Source organism: Pogona vitticeps, chromosome 2, assembly GCF_051106095.1.
Source record: "Pogona vitticeps strain Pit_001003342236 chromosome 2, PviZW2.1, whole genome shotgun sequence".
NCBI classification, from domain to species: Eukaryota; Metazoa; Chordata; class Lepidosauria; order Squamata; family Agamidae; genus Pogona; species Pogona vitticeps.
In genome coordinates, this window is record NC_135784.1 from 184,862,809 (window position 1) to 184,882,087 (window position 19,279).

A 19,279-nucleotide genomic window follows, 5' to 3' on the forward strand; every position below is an offset into this window, starting at 1 on the left:
GAGAAAGAAGACAGGTAAGGGACTTTCAGAAGAGGCAGAATGAAAGGTGATAGCTAAGCACATGAGGCATTGTTGGGTCAAACTACCTAGGGCAGTCAAGACACCAAAAAGGTAACCAGAGAAAGAGTAGTAAGGGAGAGGAGGAGCATATGGCTCCAGAATGTAAGAAAGAAGTGGCTGGAAGGGGTAAAAAACAAAAGGGGCAGAAGAGCATTAAGAAGCTGCTCAGGCATTGCCCTTCAGGGTGGGAGACTTTCTCTTGGTCCCACCACCCTCACAGGCATTGTTAGTGGGGACACAGGAGAGGGCCTCATTCTCTGTTGCTGCTCCCAGACATTGGAACTCCCTCCCACTGGAAGCCAGGCTGGCTCCGACTTTGCTGTCATTCCACAATCAGGCAAAGACCTTTCTCTTCAAGCAAGCTTTTTCTGAGTGAATGGATGTCTGAGGGTTTTTAAAACAGGTTGTTGTGCTCTGTTGCTTTTAAATGTGTTTTTGTATTGATGTTATTTACCATTTTAAATTCTTTTTAAGTATTTGTATACACACTCTTGTTACAATTTATATTGTCTTTTAATGATGTAGGCCACCTTGGGTTCTTTTAAGGAAAAAGGCAGGGTAAAAACAAACAAACAAACAAATGTGAGAAGTAGTGCACATGTGACAGCTATGTCCTTACATCCGGAGCTACTGTCTTCCCCGTATTTTCTTTCAGAAGAATGAAATACATATTATGTTACAGGCTACTAAGAGATGTTCTGAATACGGAGGAAAGAGTATAGAATGGAATGGCATGCAAAGGACAGCATTGGAGTTGTCTATCTCATGTGTCTGTTTGTCTTCCTCCCTCCCTTCCTTCCCTCTTGCTATATTTCTATGAGGTGGTTTTGCATATGCCTCCAGGAATCTTTCTTGCTATATTTACTGTTTTGCTCCTCCACAAATTAGCTAATTGCGTAAGCTACACCCTTTCATGTTGCTCTAGCTCCCAGGGAGCAGGTCTCTTTGAAAATCAGAGATTTTAAATCGGAGTCAGGAATGTATTTTGACACCCTCTGGGTGTGAAAAACTAAATCCTAAAATAATAGCATTGAGAGTTTGAGTATTATCATGGGTTCTGAATATGATGACCTCTTCCTGAGTTTGCAGAGCACATGGTGGGAATGTACACATCACTTATGGTTTTGGATGGGGAACGTCTCACTTTTCAAATGTTAAATTGCAGCTGCCATCAGTCTTAGCTAGTCTGGCCAATGGAGAAAGGTGAAAGGAGTTGCAGTCCTCCAGTTTTTGGAGAGCATCATATTCCTCATCCCATAAACAGCACTGTCTATAACCAGCCTTGCCTACATCAACCAGCTATTCCTTTTCCTCTGCTACCTGCATTCATGGAGCTGCCAGCTATTCAGTTAAGAGGCCACTATGACCCTTGGTTTCCTTCTCAATGCCCAACCTAAAGTCTCAGAGCTATTGTTTCTCATTTTCAGCTCCTGTCGCAACAGCGTCTGGTCCAAATTTCTCCCTGGCTGACCTGGAGAGTCCCAGTTACTACAATATCAATCAAGTGGCTCTTGGCAGACGATCAATAACATCTCCACCTTCTAGCAGGTACATCTCCCTAATCTGACGGGTAGTAGAGAAATCTCCTGTCCTTCTTGTGGCAGTGTCATCACCCAGCTCCAGATCTGAAGGCACTGGGGAAGTAGTGGGAACAATCTATGCTAATGCAAACTTAGGACAGGCTAAAACAGTGGACTTCTGTAGGCAGAACCTGGCAGAATTGGAAGATGGTGACAGGGTATCACTCTTTACTGCAATCCCCCCATGTGTCCCTAAAACCAACCCCATAAGGCTGGGAAAACTTCTGAAGATGGTTTCCAGGCAGCATCAAAGTCTGCAGATGGGAAGGAAGTGAAAGAAAGTTTTGTTACGTGTGCTAGTACAATGTTGCCTTTTTGTCCCAGGACATTATAAACCTGTACCATGCACATCATCATGGAAGAAAAGAGTTGGCAGTCTTCTTGGATCTTGTTTTGGACTGTTGCTCTTTAAAGGAGAAGGCCTCAAGCCCTGGAGGAAGATGGTCTTCTTCATCTGGCCCATCTTTCATGATTCACGGTTGCTTATCCTCTTCCTCTCTGTGGTCTGTTCTGATTGCAGCTCCACCAAGCGGCCCAAGTCAATAGATGACAGCGAGATGGAGAGCCCTGTAGACGATGTGTTCTACCCTGGGACAGGACGGTCCCCAGCAGCTGGCAGCAGCCACTCCAGTGGGTGGCCCAATGATGTGGATGCAGGTAGGAGGCACCATCTTTGTCTCACTGGCTGGCATACAAGGAGAGGGAAAACAAACACATGAAGACTGGCCTGATCTCTGCCTGTTATATACCACCCCCATTCAGAAGTAGTTGACCTCTTGTAAATTTAATTTCTCCACTGTGGTGACATTCTACATAACATTTTGGGAGGATTCGGGGAGTGGGAGGCAGTAGAGAAAATCAGGTTTCTTGTGATATTTTCCCCCTGAGCTACGTAGGCTTTCTGTTCCTGATTCCCAGAGCTTTGTTTGTGGCTAGTCTCTCCCAAGCTTGGACAAGTAGCAGCTGTGTTAAGGTTTTAAAGACTTGGGGAGCTCCCTAACTACGTAGGTGCCAGACACTTCGACAGAGTATTTCAGGGAAGCTGACCAAACAAGGAAGCCTGTGATATAGTTGCTTAAGATGGGCGCAGGGCACATTTTTCCATGCAAGATCAGAGAAGTGCCTAGACATAGAATAAGAAAACTAACGTGAAGATGTAGTAGTTTGTTGGTGGAATGGTAATAATTAAAATAAGGACTTGTTAAAATAGGGGCTAGATCTGTAACACTGCATTTGTGTGGCAAACTGTGGTACACTCTGGTCTGAAGATAAGGGGCTGATCTAGTTACTGGGGGTTAACTCAAGTGGTCAGTACTGATGGTCCAAATAAGGGTCCAGCAGAGCCAAAAACTGAAGAAAACGGAAGGGAGTACTGTGTTCTAAAGGCCAGAATCTTTGCATAGCTTTCCATGACGAATTGTAACTAATGGGTGAGGTGTCAGGATGCATTTTTGTGGTATACCTACCATGTTCCCCCGAAAATAAGACAGGGTCTTATATTAATTTTTGCTCCAAAAATGCATTAGGGCTTATTTTCAAGGGATGTTTTATTTTTTCCATGTACAACAATCTACATTTATTCAAATACAGTCATGTCATCTTATTCTGGTTGCTGCACAATGGTGGAGGGCTGGGTTTCACTTAACTGGGGTTTATTTGGGGAGTAGGGCTTATATTACGAGCATCCTGAAAAATCATACTAGGACTTATTTTCAGGTTAGGTCTTATTTTCGGGGAAAGAGGGTAGTCATGCACCTGATTGTGCAACCAAGATGCATCCCAGTACCTTGTCAGTTAGCCACAATTAGCTATGGCAGCTTATGCAAACCTTGCACAGACGCCACTAGTTTTCCAGTCTAATGGCACAGGGTGATAGATCACATACATCAAATGCAGAATTCTCCATGTTTTTATAGAGACTTCATGGAAATAATTTTACACATATTTAAATTATGTATAGGCCCTCCTTCATCATGAAAGATAACCCTGTGGCATTTTTTGCCAAAGGATTTCTTGTCCCAGGTTCATTTGCTCTCAAGTTGGTTCTGAGATAGAATGGGGCTGCTATTTTGACTGGGAAAAAAAGAACTTTCTGTTTTTGAGACCAAAAGTCAGGACACAGAACTTAATTAAAGAACCAAACTGTGTGCATAGGTGGATTCTATCTGCGTTATAATGGATAGGATGGATAAAGGAAATGGTTAGAATGCTGGTTGATGGGATGAGCTAACTATATATAGCCCAGCAGGAGAACAGTGTATAGTTAGGTCATTTGAGACCTCTTTTTTGAGGAGGCATTGAAAATAGTTGCATGTGAGATTTAAGAGTCTGTGTAGGCTAATGCATATTTCCTTCTCTGATAACATTATCCTTCCAGGCATGCAGATATTTCATAAATATATGCCTGAAATGTCCTACATGTAAGTGAAGCTGACACCAGTTACAAAACCAAAGCAGGCTAATTTGTAAAATACAGATTGAGATAACCTTGTGGTAGAATAAATGAATAGTATTTTCCTTTTAAGAAAACTGCTTTTTAATGATGAGTTGGTCATATAATTTGGCCCCAAGAAAACAGAATTTGATTTATCTCAGGGCAAGACCAGATGGATGAAGTTGGAACAATCTGGTTCACACTTTAAAGGTTCTTATCTTCAGTACAATTTATTTTATATCAGACCTGAGTGATTCTTCCATTCACATGGGATACATTTCTTCTCCCATGAGAAGGATCCAGACATTTCTTCGGTTTGCTACAATTTGTTCCCCTTTTGGTTATTGACTGCCCTCCCCCACCTTTTTTTCACAGCCACATCAACTTCCCCCTTCTTTGTTAATTAACGTAAGTGACATAGTGCTACAGAAATGCATCAAACTAGCATGGTATAAGTATTGTAATGAAAAACACCTGCATTACAATTTAGCTGTGCCAGTTAGGGAAATACTTTTAAAGGAAGATAAAAATAGAGGAGGGTTTTTCTCCATCCTCCCTTTTAATGTCACAACCCACTGAATATGTCATAGAGTTGTTACCTCAGTTAGCACAACCCATAACTCGATTTGGGAGTGAATTAACTAACCGCACAGGCTATAGAACGGGATAATAAGGAGCAATCTCAATCACACTAAATAAACTTTAACCTGAAGCACTGTGCCAGAAAGGAGCAGGACAGCTGTTAAAGGGGGCAGAATGGGTGGCTCTTATTAAAAACACATGCGCTCGCCAGAAAGTAGGGCGAACCAAACTACATGAAAAGCAAACCAGATAATGAGCTATATGCCAGTCTGATCAGCTTCCTTGTTGGGAAGTTGCTGTACGCTGTATCTTGATTAAGAATTTAATTAACACTTGCCAGTTTGCCCATTCTTGGTTAAAAAAAATAGTACCTTAACACATCAAGATGTCCTGTTGAAATAATATAATTGTGACAAGCTTGTTCACTCTCGCGCAGGACTGAAAAGACTAAAACTTTTCTTTCTAAGGAGCAGCATTAAATAAAGGGGGGGAATTAGCACAAAAAACTTTGTATTTTGCACAAATTGAAAGGTTTTGGGCAAAACCTTGAAGAAAAGGCAAGTTCTTTGTACAAAAACAATTTCCTTGAATTTCTGAGGGAAATAATCACAACTCTCTCCCCACTATCTACTTTACAGTAAGGGAGATGATTATACATACAGTCATGAGATTACCAGTTGCCATCAGGTAAAGTAATCCTCTACTACAGTCATTTAAAGAAACTATGTTCTCTTCTGGGTGTTGCATAAGCTATAGCTTTAGACCTCCAGTTGCAGGAATGACTGAGTGATGTCATAGAGGAAGGAAGGAATTTGGTTGCAAAATAATTTATCTCTTAATCCTGTCTTTCATTGCTCTTTCTTTCATCCTTTTTATATGCTGGTGTGAAAAATCTACTTATCCTTCTGAACACCTTAGGCATTTGCATAGCAACATTCTTAGCGAATGACAAACTCCCTTCTACCTCAGAAGCAAGGCAAATGTTACAGCAGAAAGACAGCCTTCCATGTGTGTATGGCTTATGAAAGTGCCTTTCCTCAACATTTGACCATACAGTATAGTAAGCTTATGCTCTTGAATAGCTTGCATACCTGGTGTAGATACTTAGCAATGCATGGCTGAGGGTGTCTGGATGGTGAATTAACAAAAGTGACCAGAGATCAGGACCAGGAAATGAATGGCAGGAAAATAATGGATTTTTTTGGGAAGTTGTTTTTTTCTTTACCTTAAGAAGGATGGCCTTAGCTTGGAGACTAAAAATTAGGAAGACTTTCTGGTTGGCGTTGGCTGTCAGAGTTTAGCTTCTACATTTGGAGTCAAGTAACAAGTACCCTCAGGTCAGAAAAGGTGGAGGGATGGGAGGGTTTTCTTTTTTCTCCCTTTGCCTCTCCCCCCCCCCCGGGGAGCATGTGGCACACATCTACTGAAGCTAGTTGCTCCCTAAACACTCTACATGCTACACCTGCTCTCTGCTTGCAGCTTATTTGATAGGTCTGGATTGAGCAGCTGATCTGCAGGGTATGAATATGTGAATAGGCCTGCTTTGCACCTGGGACCTGCTCTAGATGGGGCTTTTAGTTATGCATTTATAATCCTGTCACATCATCCAGTGTTGTGGTTAGATGATTTGATCCCCAAAGTGCTTCCTCTCCTTTAGAAGCCTCAAGGCTACCAAATATGTATTCAAACACACTGCATTCTCCGTCTCTCTCTCTCTCTCTTTTCCCCCTCCCTCTTCATCTTGTTGAGTTTTGTTCCCAGCCCTCTCAACAAATCGCCAATTAAGCAGCACAGCTGCAAGGCTTGTGTGAACAGCTGGAGAGACCATCCAACCGTCTGACAGGGACAGGTGTTCACAGCTGGCTGGCAACCCCCCCTCCCCCCTTCCCATTCCTGTGCACAGGTATCAGGTGTTAGGCAGCTGGCATGAGATAACAGGCTGGGGGCTTTTCTCTCTTGGGCTCCCTTGCCTGCTGCTGGAGTGCCAGATTGTGCAGGATTATAGAGACAGCAGTAAACATGAAAACCCTGGTTGGTCTTCCTAAGAAGCAGTACAGCAGCTCCTGTTATTCAAGGAGTGTCCTCACCAGTATATTTGTTGTTCACTCATTGGGATGATATGCCGTGATCGATAAGTTTTTGTTATCATTCTTCTTTATGGAGAGAGGAATCCAGGCCAGCCACAGTTCTATCAGAACACATACAAATAGAGAAAATTAACTACCTTACAGAGTAGCCAATGCAAAGTATTATGTCCTGATATCTCAACATCTATCTAGATGGCATTTCACACTGAAAGTAATTTTTCAGTCAATCTACTCAAAGGTGCTGCAAGCACAACTGCTTTTTATATATTGGTGGGTAGGTGAGTATGGGGGTTCAGGGTCAGGTTCGTGTAAAAAGCACTCAGACAAGCAGCAGACATTTTCTGGCTGGGCAATATTCTTTATAAATGGGACATGCAACAGAAATATTGCAGTGTGATCTTGCCCTTTTCCATATTATTCTAGTCTATCATGTATGAGGACACATCTCCCCACTCCCACAGCTGGTCAGCATTCTGTGACCACTTTGCATGTTGGGTCATTCTTGGGATAGATTAGGTTTCCTTCCTACTCTCTTTAGCTTTTCTTCTCCTAAAGATCTGTTGTGTTTTTGTACAATAGTATATGTGATGCCTGCACTTCTGCATAAGCCTGTTGATAGTTACCTCTTGCACAATAATGATGCCATGTTGACTACCTAAGGATCTGCATTTGGAGAATTGAAGTTCACTATCGGTATACAGTATAAGGGAACAGAGAACAGGGATTTGTATAAAACTTGAAAGAAATGTATGAAAAGTTGTGATATTTAAAATGTTACTTTTTTAAATCAACAAGGGCCACTTTGATAGTTTTAATATCAACCATTTAATAGTTTAAATGTTTACCTAATTATTAATTTGTGTTTTTTTTCAACCATTTATTTATTTGATTTATATACTGCCCATCTGGCAGCCAAGGCCACTCTGAGCGGTTTACAACAAATAACAAAAGACAACAGAGTAACAAAATAGCAAATAGTGACATTAATACATAGGAGTGAAAATCAAAAATCATAAAGTGAAGTGAGGATAAAATTATAATACAATAAATACAATTAAAAGCATAGAAGAAAATAAAAACATGGAGCATGGCAGTATGATAGAAGTTATATTATTGGACACTATTGTATAAGAGTGTAGTTTATTCCGGGAAGGCCTGTCTTTAGGTTTTTAGTAGCTTTTTGAATGTGCCTAGTGAAGGGGCCAAGCGGACCAGTAGGATTTTTGCCATTTTTAAGGTCCAGAAATATATAGCTGGCCACACCGCGACAGCAAAGTTTAAGCAAGGGCTTGTTTGGAAACCCAGGGGTCTAATTTCCTTGAAAAATCACTTTATCTTTTATGAAGGCTGGCCAGACATGCAGACCTCCTCCTATCTGAACACAATGGTAAAAATCCTACTGGTGTTTGCATAACTTGTTCTGGTTAACTGCAGCTAACAAAAGTGCCATGGCATACTCAACTACACAAACTAGATGACTCACAGTACCTTGTCAATTAGCCACAAGCTGTAGCAAGTTACACAAACTATACCATTGTTCACTCTTTCAAAAATGTTTTAAAATATTGTTTTTTAAATTCTTAAATTCTTTGCAACCCCTACTGCTCCATAACCAAAATATTTCTTCTTTCTTTCCAACCCAAACTCCATGGGCATGCTTATATGCAGCTTCTGTAAAAGCTGATAGGGCTTTGTGAAGCGTTATGGAAGTACTAATGATGTTGATAACGAGGCACACAAGTCATTAGCGTGTCTTGTTTTTGGTGCATTGCTCACCTATGTGTCTCATTTTGAAAAATAACTGCTAGCAGTCCTAGGAATGGTCCTGTGCCTTATTAACAATACTTTTAGCTTTTAGCTGTTGGCTAAAATACTGTTAATACTAGCTTTCACAGATGCTACCCATATGGTTGAAATTTCTCTTTTAGAAAGAAAGAACTTTTCAGCAATAAGAGATTTGGTGGATGGGAAAAAATTTAATTTCAAAAAATAATAGTGTGATGAAAATAAAAGTTTAAAATAATATATTAATAGCACATAAAGTTTCTCATACCTGACAAGTAACAGTAATAATGATTACATGCCATCAAGTTGATTTTGACTTATGGCTACTATAGTGGGTAATTAAACCTCCAACCTCTGGCAATAACTAACAAACAAGCAAGAGTTCTGAAAGTAACAGCAAATGCCAGTAACATTTCCAAGTTCTGTATTAATGTAGATAATGCCCTGTGGACATAATTGGAGTCTCTCTGTTTCCATTCTTGTGCATGATATATGAATGTGTGTTTGTTTCTTTTGCATTTCTGCCACTGCCATTCTGCCACTTCATTTTTTTCTGATGTTACCCAGATGTGTAAAGAGCACTACTCTGATAGAAATTGTCTGCGTTCATGTTCAAATGCCAGAAGCTCCTATTGGATTTACTATGGAGCTTTCGTCATAAGCAGTGAGGTAGCTGTAAACAGTGTGCAAGGCTGCCCTACATCACTGTTGTTCTACTTCAGAAATATTCTGCCATTTCATTTACCTCCTTCTGTGTGGTTGCCATTGTTAAGAGATGTGTATTACACATCTCCAGGACTACAGCATATGCTATCCCTTATTTGACAAAAGTAATCAGGATTTCCCCCACTGTAAAACTGTCCTGATTGCACCAATCCCTCCTCCCCCAATTAAATTTCTACTAGTATCTCTGTTGTTTCTGTCTTTTAAATACCCTCACAGCTTGGAACATAACTTTTCAGTGTATCATATTTTGCTGTTCATTAGCTGGACTAAATATTCCTTTGTTACTCCTTTCCCCTCAAAAGCACTTTTGGGGACATTTGTTCTTCTTAATGTTAAAAAATAAGGTTATTTATTTATTTATTCATTTGTTTATTTATTTATTTTTCAAAAAGTAACAAATAACTGTCATACTGTTGTTTTTTAAGTACTTTTTCTAAAAGCCCTCAGTACTATCATATGCTATTTACAGGAGGATACTTCCTATGTCTTTTAGGAAGAATATAAATTCTTTTGCCATACTATACAGTCATGAAACTCTCACATCTTTTGTTGTTTGGTCCTTAGCTCTTACTAATAAAAAGGGCCATTTATCCAGTAAAAAAGAAAGAAAGAAAAGTTAGTAGTTTAATTTGGGCCTAACCAGCAAATTCTACATTTCTCTATAATCTGTATTTCACATAAACTGCAATCTCAAGAGCAACATGCTCCTATTACAACCCACTATATATTTCTGCTTTTCCTGATTTCATTACTAGTCGATAATGGTGAGGATTATGTATGGACCTAGTAGTATGACATGTTTCTGTGGCAAGCACAGACAAATGCTGCAGTTCACTTTGGCCTGGGAGAATCCAAGTTGCGTTTCTTTCTTTTGTTAGCTTCTATGCCTGACGGAGGTCTCATTGCAGCCTAGTGTGCAGATGACAGATTGAGGAGTCTTGGGGTTTCAGTAGACCTTTCCGATTTGTTTCTTGGGACTTCCATTGCCCCATTTGTAATTTCTGAGGGTGGGATACTCTGTGAACGTTGAGGTTGAGAACGTCAAAGATGGGATTTTCTTCTCCGACTTCCTTCCTATATGACTTCAGACCATAGATTTTCTTCTCCGGCTTCCTTCCTATATGACTTCAGACCATAGTACGTACAGTGTGATTCAATGTGGAGGAAGGCAAGCTTGTATCTTCATGCCCCTTGAAAAACTGATTTCAAAGCAGTGTGCCAATTGCAAGTTTAAACTGTTGGCCGGCAGGGGAGACTTGAAAACATTTTTAAAATGCATAAGGTTGAGATCCCCCCCCCAAAAAAAGCAGTTGCAGCTGTTCTGATCTATGCAGAAAGGCTGGACTAAGATCTGGAAATTGAGCCATTTGATAAAGGAGGATTAATGTATCTTTTCTCAGGCATCGGTACTGTGTTTCCCCAAAAATAAGACAGGGTCTTATATTAATTTTTGCTCCAAAAATGCAGTAGGGCTTATTTTCAGGTGATGTTTTATTTTTTTTCCATGTACAAGAATCTACATTTATTCAAATACAGTCATGTCATCATCTTCTGGTTGCTGCACAATGGTGGAGGGCTGGGTTTCACTTAATTGGGGCTTATTTGGGGAGTTGGGCTTATATTACGAGCATCTTGAAAAATCATACTAGGGCTTATTTTCAGGTTAGGTCTTATTTTTGGGGAAACAGGGTAGCTGCTGTCCCTCAGCACTCCTGTGATTTGTTGAGCAGTTCTCAACAAATATCTACTCAAAGGATACCTAGCTAAGACTTTCCTCAAAACAAGAAGTGACATCTGTGATGCTCATTCCTCTGTCTAGAACTGTAGAGCCAGATGCCGAGTTTCAAAGTGCCTCTGCACAGATTCATGTTGGTGTCTGATCTTTGTTAATTTAGAGGAGAGGCAATTGTAATATAAAATTAGCATTCGAGCTAGTACAGTACTTTAATTTGCCGTACAAATCCAACTGAAGTAAGACCACTTTAAACACACATTAAAACTGTGGTCCCCAATCTTTTTGACACCAGGGACCAGTTTAGTTGAAAACCATTCTTCCAAGAACTGGACAGGGGGTGGGGTACTTGTTATGCAGTAGATTGTTGGAGGATAGCTTTCAATCGAGCTCATAAAGGAAATGGCGAGCAGGAGCAGGGGGTGAGCTGCCATTGAAGCTCCACTTCCTGTTAGATGAGCAGTGGCAAAAAACCTAATAGGAGCACAGGCTCATATTAGATTCTAATGCCACAGGAACAGCTGATCTAGCAGCAGGAGGAGGAGAGCAGGGAGTGAAACTCCACCCTCTGTCAGATCAGCAGCATCGTTAGAACCTAATAGGAGTGTGCTGATAGGAGGCAGAGCTTCGCTCGCAGTCCACCTCCTGCTTGCCGCTCATCTGTCCTGGTGGCCCGGTCATTCCAAGACCACGGATCAGGACCAAGTGAGCCACCCTGGGGTTGGGGGGCCCTGCATAAAAACACTCTGAGACTGCACTTTTGAAGCCCTGAAGGATGCCCCTCATTGGTTAGTTAATGTCACCATTCAACTTACAAAGTACCGCAAGTTAATTAGATCACCATATCTGGTGTGCCTATAAGACGAGGAATGAGTTTGTCAGCATGCATGAAAGGGACCGCTTTACAAGGGAGGGCAAAAACGCCCTTTCTGAAAGGAGACAAAGTGTTGTGATCTAATAGGGGAACCAGCTGATTATTATCTCCCTGGACTATTGTTCCAGGCTCTCTGCAGATTTGCAAAGATTAGCGCTTATTACAAGTTAATTGCTATAGAAATAATATACGATGCTGATGACTTTGCATCCACCGCTTCTGCTTCACAAAGTGGAACATGCCTAATTGTTTCAGCCAATTTCTCATACAGGGAGCCAGCAGCTTTTAGGCCAGCTAAGGTGCGGATCATCTGCTTTTTAAACCTCCTGAGTGACAGGTAGAGGCACAAGAAATCCCAGGTAGCCTTTGTCACATATTCCATGCTACAGACCTGCTGCAATAGCTGAATCCTGGCTGAAGGGGCATATTTAGACTGTACGCTGAGATGCAAGAGTGAATGAAAGAGCACGGCTAAATACTAATCCATCTTTCCATCTGTTAAACCATGCACTTTCTCCCTGATTCCTTGCCAGGACCGGCTTCTTTAAAGAAGTCAGGGAAGTTGGATTTCTGCAGTGCTCTGTCCTCCCACACCACCTCCCCGAGAATGGCTTTCACCCACCACCCGCTGCCTGTCCTAGCAGGAGTCAGACCAGGTGAGAAAAAAGCCATTTTCTTAGGGGGGGGAATGGGTGGATTGTGGGCAAGGGTCGGGAGGTAAGGGACAGGGCTGTCTCCCTGAATGGGTGTGTCCAGAGCTCTCAGTCATGTCGGTTCTGGCAATGGTCTCTTGCTGTCTATCCTCTCTGTCCTATCTTTCTCTGCCTCTCTCTCCCTCCCCACCTCCCTTTCTTGCTACTTTTTGATCTTGCTTACCTCTTTTCTCTGCCAAAGCAGCTTAACAATTGCAAAATGCAGCCTAGAAGATTGATCATTGTGATGGCATACAAAGGCCAGGATTTGTACCTAGTAGTCCTGCTCCATTTAATCCAGATCTACCTAAATGTGATCAAGGTGGGGACCATGGCAGTGGGCTTGATGGGTCAGTAATCTGGTTTGGTATACAGAAATGAGAAAGGAGGCACCAGGATAAATAAGGTGTAGGTTTACATATCTAATAAAATGCAAAGTAGAATATATATTAGGGATATGGAATTTGAAAAGAAACAAGTGTGACCAATTGGAAATTCAATGTATATTCAGGTAGGATACCCCATTTTCATTGGCTTGCTACTTCCAGGATAAAAAATAATCTTATGCTTGCTTATCAGAGATTTTCCACTGAAGCGCCATTGCATCTGTGATAGAGTTTGTAAAATCCCAGTGAAGTGAAGGACCAGGATTCCTGTTTGAGGACAACCATACTCATAGTTCCTCACTATCATTTGCAATGAACAATCTCTGGCTTGCATAAGAGATAACTGCAAGCCAGAGAGCACCAAGGCAAATGTGAAGTATTGCAGATGTGGGGCTGTTACGTATTATGTTTTTGAACAGGATATTAATGAAGAGTTTTAGGCAAGTTTTTAGTAACCATATCCGAAGCCTATCTTTTAAGAGACAACATTATTTTCAGCCCATTTTTAATGCTTACTTGGAAACTGATTGGCTAAAGTAAGTTCACATCAAAAACTATTATTATTATTATTATTATTATTATTATTATTATTATTATTATTATTATTATTATTATTATTATTATTATTATTATTATTATTATTATTATTATTATTATTATTATTATTATTATTATTATTATCATCATCATCATCATCATTATCATCATTATCATTATCATTATCATTATCATTATTATTATCATCATCATCATTATTATCATTATCATTATTATCATCATCGTCGTCGTCATCGTCATCGTCGTCGTCATGCTATCCTTTAAATAAACATTCTCAGGATGGCTTTTCAATCAATGCAGAAATGCAGTAATAGCACAAAAATACTAAAATATATACAGTAAAGTAATAGTTTTACTTTACTGGTCATTGAAGCTACCAACATGAATTTGACCCAACTCTGGGAGGCAGTGGAAATCAGGAGGGCCTGGCGTGTTCTGGTCCATGGGGGTCACAAAGAATCGGACATGACTTAACAACTAAACAACAAAGTAATAGCAATCATATGTGAAGCAAAGATTTGGAAGCAGCATAAAAAATATATCAGTAGAAAGAAAACCAAGTTTGAAATGCTTGGAAGAATGAAAAGGAACTCTGACATCACAGTGGATAGCAGAGCGGATAGCACGGAATGTCCAAACACCCCTTTCTCTGGTGGCAACCCACCATGCTGTGACAGTGTAGGCACTGGAAGAAGTGTCACATCACAGGGCAGCTGATACAGTTATCTGGTCAAAAAATTAAATCCTATCATTTTCCAGGGATCAAAATTAAAGTGTGTGTATGTGTGTACCTGCTCATTTGTGTGCATTTAAGAAAGGGTGAATGAATAATCTATACTGGTGTTATAGTCAGAGACTGACAACTGTTGTTTATATATTGGGATGGGTAAATGCGCATGATGTAATTATACTAAAGGCATTTAGCTGTATTTATTATAGGCACTTAAATGATTATACGCACAGAAAGAAGGTGTTTGAATGCAAGAATCATGAAGGACAAATGCTGTGACAGTTCTTGTTTGTTTGGTTCATGTGAGAATGCTGCTGGGGCATGTGGTTGAGCAGGGGCTTTATGTAATGTATACTTATTTAGGAGCAATACATGCACTGATCCTGTGTGTTGCATAGAATTCTGTGTCAAGTGGAAGATGTTTCACATGAGTGTCTTGTGGCAATATCTCTGATAAAGTGTTTTGAGTAAGACACAAGAATATACAGACTTAGGTGGGCTGTGCTTGAAGCCTCAAAGCTATCCTTAACATGGGTTTTTAATAGGAGTATTAATTCTAGCCTTAGTAATAGGTTAGTTTCTTGCCAGCCTCTCTGCACTTTGGACTTAGCCTTGGGTAGTGTTTTATTCAAAGTTCAGCTTTACTTGCAGTCATAAGCACAGTTGGAAATGGGTAAGGCTAATGGAGAAGAAATTTTCTTTCTGAAGACTGAGGCCATGTTGTTATTTTTGGCCAGACCAGTGTACCAGCTAGGCTGGCTGCAGTCTTCCAGCTAGTTTCTTTGTATGTGAGTTCATAATATATGTTAAAAGAGGCTTACTGTGGTATGACCAGGTCAGTTTTTATCTTTTGATTCCTTTGCTGCCACTCAGATTCAGAGTCATGCCTTACATCAGTGGTTCTCAACCTTGGGTAATCTGGATATTCTTGGACTGCAATTACCAGAAGCCTTCACCACCAACTGTGTTGGCTGGGGTTCCTGAGAGCTGCAGTCCAGAAACACTTGGGTTACCCAAGGCTGGGAATCATTGCCTTTCATGAAAGGGCAGAATGGGTAAACTGAGATGAGCTCCATCCTGAAATGGAGGTAGTTCCCCATTCTAAAATGGCCTCTAGAGAGAAGTCATAGCTCTGACCTGGAGAGGTCTAGGCTTATTCTTTAGCTCTGTAACCTTAACAGACCTTCCAAATCCTCAGACATTATGCAGCTATTAATACTGTGTAACTTGGAGAATTTTAAGACTTAGAAGATGTATAGTATAGAACTATCATTCAAAATTATCAGTTGTATTATAAACAGGCTAATATATTAAACAAAATGCAGTTTTAAAAGCACAGATATCAAATGGAAACAGATGCAACTGTTGTATCTGAAACTTCGACAAGGAACAGTTTGCTTCTGGTCTGGAGTTTTAAAACTATACCAGCTGTGTTGTTGGTCAAAAGATGTAGAAATGAATTAAATTATTGCCTTTTCAAAAGGCACCAAAAATTGAGTATCTGAACTAGAATCCTAGCCAGTTCTAACCTGGGTGTATACAGAAATGACATTTCACAGATCTACAGATCTACACAGACCTTATTGGTGAGAGCATGTGCAGTCACTGAAACAACAGATTTGTATAGTGAACCCTTGACTTACAGACAGCTTGACTTACAGACTTTTTGAGTTACAGACTTCTCTGGCCACAAAATTTAGGTTTGACTTGCAGACTGAGATTTGACTTACAGACCAGAAAAAAAACAAAATGGAACAAAAATGGCCTGTTACGGGATTAATTGGTTTTCAATGCACTGTAGGTCAATGGAGACTTGACTTACAGACTTTTTGACTTGAGAACCGCCTTCCAATACGGATTAAGTTCTCAAGTCAAGACCCCACTGTACTATGTTCTGAGTACACAAGATTGCGTCAATGTGTGAAACTCTCTTTAAGTTTTAACATTGATGGTTTTTTAAAAAATGATGGAAAGCAAAAAGAAGTGTAGGTTTTTAATTTTTAAAATATTTTCTTTCTGAACTTGTTGGTCCTTTTTCTGTTTATAGAATTGTAGAAGTGCTATCTTTACCCTAATTTTGTGACTCCATTTTCCTAATGAAGGTCTTCCAAATCTTTTTTTTTCCCTTGTGAAGCAAACAACTAGTATATGATTTTTGATTAAGAAACTGGCACTGGTGAAACACCTCATTCTTCCAGAGCCACAGTTAATCAACAATTTTGGGTGATTCAATTATGGATCTCTTGCACATAATGTTTGGGCCTAAAGTAAGTACAGGTGCAGTCTGATGAATCTCCCTGTGCAGAGTTAGCAGCAAACACTGCATTACATCTCTGCAGTTATCACTTCCAAAAATGATGGAACACAACGTTCCTAATCATTGGAATTGTTCCACTATTGTTTTTATAGCCACCTATCCCAAGAATTCCAGGTTAAAAATTGCTTTCTAAATCTTTGAGATCTAAAGAAGTTGTTTTTAATGGAGCCATAAATTCTATGGTAAAAGGTCAAATCTCTACACTCAATTCAATGAAGCAATTTTACATGCAATTAATTAATTAATTGGCACTCCCATTAATGCTCCAGCACTAGTCCGAGTGGTTCACAGTCAAATATACAGTCAAAATGGGTGGTATAATAAAAAAAACCATACAATAGGCTAACCACCTAATCTATATCACACAGTTATATCAATTTGATACCATTTTAACTGCCATGGCTCCATCCTAAGGAAACCTGGGATTTGCGGTTTGGGAAAAGACTTAGTATTCTCTGCTAGAGAGTTGTAGTTCATGTGAGCGACAACAGATCATTTTAAGTACCTCATCAAACTACATGTCTCAAGATTCCAAAGGATGTGGCCATGACAGTTAAAATAGTATCAAATTGTGCAGTGTAAATGCTCTTTTGTGACAACATCTTGTGATGTTAGGAGCATCCTCTTCTGTGTAACTACAACTGAGATTTTTTTTTTTTTTGCAAAGAAGCAAAGTGTTACACAATTCTTAGCCTCTTTCCACAACAAATCCCTCCAGTGCAGCTGATTTTTCAGTGAAGTTATTCCTAAATAATCTTTAGGAAGTACGTATGGTGGCTAACTATTAGTATGGATGTACTGTAAAGGTCTTTCTTAACTTCAGTATTAATCCAGAGTGCTTCTGTTTTAGAACCTTCTCCCTTCCTTTATGTTCAGTTGCAGTTGACAGCAGCCTCCTGCCTTTTCCCCCCTAGCTTCCCATGTTAGCTATCAACCATAGTCCCTCTTTCAGTTTGCACCGTCTGACTAGTGTATCAATATGAATACAGTAGTAGAAACTGGCAGGAAAGGCAGTCCTCCCCACACAACAACTGATTCTCTGGCTAACTACTCCCCTGGTCTTCCATATTAGTTTCTAAGTAGCCAGCAAGTTCCAAGGAAAAGAATACACTATGTTGTTTTTCCATATCTATTTTAAAAAGGAATCCACTCCCAGTTAATTTATATTAATGTGCACAGCATTTTACAGAGCAATGCAGATAGAACAAGATGAGTCCTTGCCATAGCAGGACAATAAATCTTAAATTAGATCAGAGGAAGAGGAGGAAAAACAACAACAGGAAGAAAAGCTACATGTACTTGTATTTCATTTTGATAGTGGAATTGGGGGTTGGTGGCATCGATTAAAACAAGAGTATAAGAACTATTGCTTGCAAAACAGAGGGCTTCAACACAGTGTAGCAAAAATGGAAGGTATACTTGCATAGAAGCAAAAGCATTCCACATCCTTACTGTGTGTACATATTTGTATACACACATGCATACATATAGACAAACATTAAACGTTTCTGCATTCAGAATTATTTACATCCACAACTCTAATCCGTTTGCATCTCTTTGTATACCTTTGCAAATGCTTAGGTTTCCATGCTCTTATGAAATAATACTTTCTACAAGCTGTTGGGGTTAAGTCAACCTGTATCTCCTGGAAATGAGACAAAATAGCACCCTACCCTCTTCAACAAGGATTTGGGGCTAGTTGTTCAGCTGCTGCCTGAGAAAATATGATTGATATAAGTGGCTGTTGGGTTGTGTGGAATGGAAGCAGCATGGCATGGGGGTTGTTACTGACATCTCTTTCTGTCCCTCTTTCTTTTCTCTCTCTCTCTCTCTCTCTCTGTCACTTTCTCTTGCTTTCTTTCTCTCTAACTCTCCCTCCCTCTTTCTGCTTCTTTCTGTTTTTCTGTCTATCTGTCCTTACCCTCTCCAGGAAGCCCCCGCGCCACAGCGTCGGCCCTGCACTTCCCGTCAACCTCCATCATCCAACAGTCCAGCCCCTACTTCACACACCCGACCATCCGCTACCACCACCACCACGGCCAGGACTCGCTGAAGGAATTTGTGCAGTTTGTATGCTCGGATGGCTCAGGCCAGGGCTCCGGGCAGGTAAGAGCCTTGCACCTCAGCCCAGGGATGCTGGCCACTCCAACCAGAACTCTTCCCTACAACCCTTCTCTGCCTCCTTTTCCTCTCTGTCTCCCTCCCTCCCACTTTCTGCCTGCCTGCCTGCCTGCCTGTCTAGGGCATAAGGAAGTAATTGGCACTGTAGATAGGCACTTTTATATAGCCCCATGATTCTGGCAGAATGGATCCTTTTTAATGCAAGGAACGGTTTGATACACCAAATAGCTCACGGCCTCATACCTTGACAGCTGAAAATATACAAGTTGCAACATTTAGGCTATGAGAACTGTGCTGAGGACAAGTTTTTTTGGGGGGGTGTTGGGAGGGAATGTGATGTATTCAAAAGATAGGTGTCTCTTCTGTTGTCTTTTTCTGTAAAACATGACCTCTCAAAGGAAGGCGAGTGTGGCCCAGACAGTTCCCCTTCATCACCCCCTTCCCTCCCCCTTCCTTGTCTGCTGCTCGTTTTGTTTCTGAAGGTTTCTGAAGGACTCTGAGTGTTCTGGAACTTTGAAGTATTCTGGATTCCAAGGCAGAGGAGGATCCTCAGCTAAGCATGATCTAGAATGTGTAGCCCTGCAAAACTTGTGAAGCTGGTAGAGCGATCCTAGT

At 40.5% G+C, this 19,279-nt stretch overlaps 1 protein-coding gene across 19 annotated transcripts in view; it reads left to right on the forward strand.

The window, feature by feature from the left end:
• Nucleotides 1-19,279, forward strand: part of NFIX (nuclear factor I X) — a 291,019-nt gene that overhangs the window by 245,981 nt on the left and 25,759 nt on the right. For 10 of the 19 annotated variants that reach the window (XM_020791600.3, XM_020791602.3, XM_020791601.3 and 7 more), the window contains 4 exons: nt 1,488-1,608; nt 2,161-2,297; nt 12,394-12,516; nt 18,474-18,649. In XM_020791600.3, the coding sequence (XP_020647259.1) occupies nt 1,488-1,608; nt 2,161-2,297; nt 12,394-12,516; nt 18,474-18,649 (557 nt within the window). The remainder of the gene's footprint in view (nt 1-1,487; nt 1,609-2,160; nt 2,298-12,393; nt 12,517-18,473; nt 18,650-19,279) is intronic. The other 9 variants (XM_072991579.2, XM_072991582.2, XM_078386633.1 and 6 more) reach the window with 3 other exon arrangements.